The following is a 4,352-nucleotide window of genomic DNA, read 5'->3' on the forward strand; positions in this document are numbered from 1 at the left end:
TAGAGGCTTGGTTCTCCACCAAGAAGGCTAGCAACAAACATGTAGAATTAGACCCTATATACACACCACGGCGAAGAAAAACTGGAAATTAGGTCATCAACTCCGACGCACCCCAGAGTTTAAGTAACAAGCGGGAAAACACAATGCTTCTTTGCAGGCTGCACTGATGTTACCCAGCAGGGTAATGAAACATCTGCAAACTAATGAACCAACTCAGTGAGCAAACCAATCACAGTATCCACAGCCCGAGCTACAAATCTACTTGAGAACCTCAGACTTTGGAAACTGCTCCTACCACCTTGTTAGGCCTGAACATTCCAGATTACCACCAACTTTATGTATACCAAATAATTCCTAATGTTACTTCAGGTTCTTTTAATTAAGTCTATGTCCGGTAACTACTGGTCCTTCTGCTAGTGGAAGCAGTTTCTTATATAATCAATCAAGCTCCATGATTTTAAGAAACTATCAAATTTCTCATGTCTGCTTTAAGGAGAGCAATCCCATTTTTCCAGCCCCTCAAAAATAATCAGCTGCAGTTCTAAATCATCGTTAATTCCTTCTAAACTATCTAGAAAGTGAACTAGACACCTGTTACAATTTTTTGGGGAAACAATTGATTTTTGCAAATAACAGAACAATTTGAGTCAAACCACTTATCTTGGGATGAACAGACACCAGAATTGAATGACCATAATCAAGTTGGTTTACTTTCACAAAAGAGAAACAACTTTTAGTTGAAGGACATAAACAAATAACATTTGCCCACCTTATTTTGAAGTCCTTCAGTCGATCTGCGTTGAGTTTTGCTGTAAGGAAATCAGGAAGTTTCTTTCCAAGTTGATGAAAGCCAAATAACAGACATTCAACATAACTAAACTGTAGTTTTGGCTCTTCATTGCCTGCGTTTTCACCATTTTCTGCTTCTTCTGGGGGTAATGGCATATATTCCTAGGTTTTTCAGGAATTCAAAGTTATACGATATACTTTGTGTTTGATTGACAAGCATTTTTAAGAGGCTGCACAAGCATTTCTCTTGCATATGTACAATTTTCATGCAGCCACAGTTCGTATATAGTTAATCTGTTCCCTATCTTTAAAACTATTAACAATCCAAACCAGACAAATACTTCAGCATGTGCTTGACACAGCCATCTGCTTTGAAAGAAATCAGCATAAGCCAAATATTGTGAAGTTTCTCTTACTGGTTTGTAAAATTTAGATCTGAATGAAGTGATGTTGAAACAATGCAAAATAAAAACTGTGAAATGAACAAATAATGTGATCCGCAATGCAAAGAACAATTCAAAACAGATGTTCCTCTAAATGAAATACTGCAAGTGAATTTATAAAGTGATTACATTTTCCAGAAAAAAGTTGCATGCTTACCAGCAATTTTTCAAACAACTGTTTCAAGTTACTTTCTAACTTTTCCATATCACCACAGAAAGGTGTCATTTCTCCCAGCAACTTTAAAACCTACAAGGTTAAAATACTGAATTGTCACTGAAGAATGAAAGGAAATTAACATTAAAGTACAGCTAAACACTAAGCTTTAAATACGAATCTACTCGGAATTCTGCATTGGACCTAGATTTGAAACTAATCTGTGACCTTAGGTCAACATTTTGTGGAGCGATCAGCGCCAGGGTTTTGGGGGTGGGTCGAGGACGAAAGAACAGAGAGGGGAGGGGAAGGTGGGGGGATGGGGGTAGGGGGTAGGTTGAGGTATGTGCGTGCATGCTTGATCTGGTGTGTGGTATTGGACAGGACTGGAATTTGCAGAGGGTGCAAGTGGCTGCAGGCCTCCAACACTATTGTGGAATGTGTAGAACCATTGGCACAGATCCAAAGGAACATGGGTTTGTCAACTGGAGAAGCATCTTGGGCTGCACGGTGGCACCGTGGTTGGCACTGCTGCCTCACAGTGCCAGAGGCCTGGGTTCCAGTCCACCCTTGGACGAGTTTGCACACATTCCCCGCATCTGCATGGGTTTCCTCCCAAAGTCCAAAGACGTGCAGGTTGGATGGATTGGCCATGCTAAATTGCTCCACAGTGTCCAGGGATGTGCAGGCTAGATGGATTAGCCATTGGAAATGTAGGGTTACAGGGATAGGGTAGGGAGCTGAGTCTGAGTGGGATGCTCTTTGGAGGGATGGTGTGGACTCGATGGGCTGAGTGGTCAGCTTCCACACTGTAGGGATACTATAGGAGGAGGTGATGGCCTAGCGGTATTATCGCTGGACTGTTAATTCAGAGACCCAGATAATGTTTTGGGGACCTGGATTTGAATCCTGACGTGCCAGATGGTGGAATTTGAATTCAATAAATATCTGGAATTAAGAATCTAACGATGACTGTGAATCCATTGTCGATTGTCAGAAAAAACCCATCTGGTTCACTAATATCCTTTAGGGAAGGAAACTGCCATTCTTACCTGATCTGGCCTACATGTGACTCCAGACCCACAGCAATGTGGTTGACTCTTAACTGCCCTCTGGGCAATTAGGAGGGACAACAAATGCTGGCCCAGCCAGCAACGCCTCTTATCCCGTAAATGAATAAAGAAAAGAAAATTGCAAAGTTCATGAGCTCGGGAACAGGGATATATGTACGCAAAGGTCAGAATCCGTTACTAAGAAACTTTTCCACACAGGTCCCAAATACTTTATAAAGGGTCATAAACAGTAAATTAATCAGGTTCACACGTTACCTCCAACTGAATGTCAAGTCCTTCCACTGGGCTGGTAAGGGAGCTGAGGTTTGGGAGTACTTGTTCACAAAAGTAGGTGACAAACCTGGTTGAATGGACATTTTTCTGAAAAAGTAAGCACAAATCAAACTATGCACAAGACAATGCTAAAATAACCACTTCTTAATTTGCTGCATTTTTAAGTATAATATTTTTAAGTCAGTCAAGAATCAACATGTTAATGTTTATCTAAGGCATTATTCAGAACACATGTTCTAACTTTACAGATCGCCTCAAAATATGGATAAGCAGTATCATGGACAAGCAACACTTGCAGTGTTATAGAAGATGCTTTTAATGTGGAACATCTGCCATACAATGCACTTTAATTAAGTTGCAAGGTACTTTCTAAAGCTTGAAAATACACAGAAAGCTTGAGCAAATATACGACAGAGGTTATTGTTTTCAGTTTTGCAGTTCTACTGCTGTTGGTTCAATTGTACATGTTGACAAAACATTTGCCACCCATAAATATCTGATCAGGTTTCACAGGTGCATAGACAATACTCAGCTTTGCCACTCTACAATCTCTAACTCCATGTATGACACTGTTTGGAAACTTTTCCAGCATTAAGCTGATGATTCACTCCAATTCTCCAACTATTTGCATAACCAAATTCCTTCTATTCAGTTTGAGACAGGCTCAATTTCTACTTGAAAATCTATTCCCTCTACCTGGCTACAGCTTGACTAAGCATTTCACAAATTATTCTTGCTATTCTTAAGAACTCTTCAACAGCAGTATGAAATATTCAAAATTGACACATTCAAGTTCATTTGAAAGACACTAATAAACTATGACTACTAAAATGTTGAATCACATGAATGAATGTTAATCATTTAACTAAAGAGATCGTTAAACTCTGCATTAGTTGTATTTGATCCACTTCAAAACAAAATAGATGATGAATATTAACCATTTTTTGATGCTACATTCAGAGCACCCAGAGCTTCATATTTTCAGGATTCCCACTGAAAGCTCAGGGACAGAAAACTCTAGATTCTTCTCACCTTCAAACAACACAAATGCCTATTTGTAACAACAGATTCAAAGACTTTTTCCTACATGTTAATTGAAATTCAAATGCAAAATCTCAGGTTTAGTCCAAATGTCTGGCTAAGGAAACAGTTACGCAGCATGCGGCAAAGTCAAAAACAAAAACAGATCAACAATTCTGAAATACACAAATTAAATTTAGTCTTACCGAGAAAAGTGGAACTGCCTGTCTTGTGCACTGTAGTAGTCTGTCCACAGAATCTGGATCTGCAGGATTAAACACCTGCTCTAAATCTGCTTGTTCAGCCACCAACTCCACCAGCTGTTGTCGACCACTTACTGTCTGAAGATTCTTAAGGCTAGACAGAATCTTCATGAATAAAACAAACTCCTCTCCCGTCACATCATCCAGTACCTAAAAACAAAATAATTTCATCTACATATGGAATAAAATGGTATCAGAGATAGTAGGAACTGCAGATGCTGGAGAATCCGAGACAACAAGGTGCAGGGCTGGATGAACACAGCAGGCCAAGCAGCATCATAGGAGCAGAGAGGCTGACGTTTCGGGCCTAGACCCTTCATCAGATGAAGGGTCTAGG

General features: G+C 39.8%; 1 protein-coding gene across 1 annotated transcript in view; it reads right to left on the minus strand.

Moving 5' to 3' along the window:
* Nucleotides 1–579: 579 nt before the first annotated feature.
* The window catches only part of api5 (apoptosis inhibitor 5), an 18,260-nt gene continuing 14,487 nt past the window's right edge, over nt 580–4,352 (minus strand). Inside the window, exons 6-9 of the mRNA XM_048607205.1 lie at nt 3,959–4,165; nt 2,715–2,819; nt 1,390–1,479; nt 580–951 (exon numbers count right to left, since the gene is read on the minus strand). Coding sequence (XP_048463162.1) covers nt 595–951; nt 1,390–1,479; nt 2,715–2,819; nt 3,959–4,165 — 759 coding nt within the window. The 3' untranslated portion in view covers nt 580–594. The remainder of the gene's footprint in view (nt 952–1,389; nt 1,480–2,714; nt 2,820–3,958; nt 4,166–4,352) is intronic.

This window comes from Rhincodon typus, chromosome 17, assembly GCF_021869965.1.
Source record: "Rhincodon typus isolate 14 chromosome 17, sRhiTyp1.1, whole genome shotgun sequence".
In the NCBI taxonomy this organism is placed as follows: Eukaryota; Metazoa; Chordata; class Chondrichthyes; order Orectolobiformes; family Rhincodontidae; genus Rhincodon; species Rhincodon typus.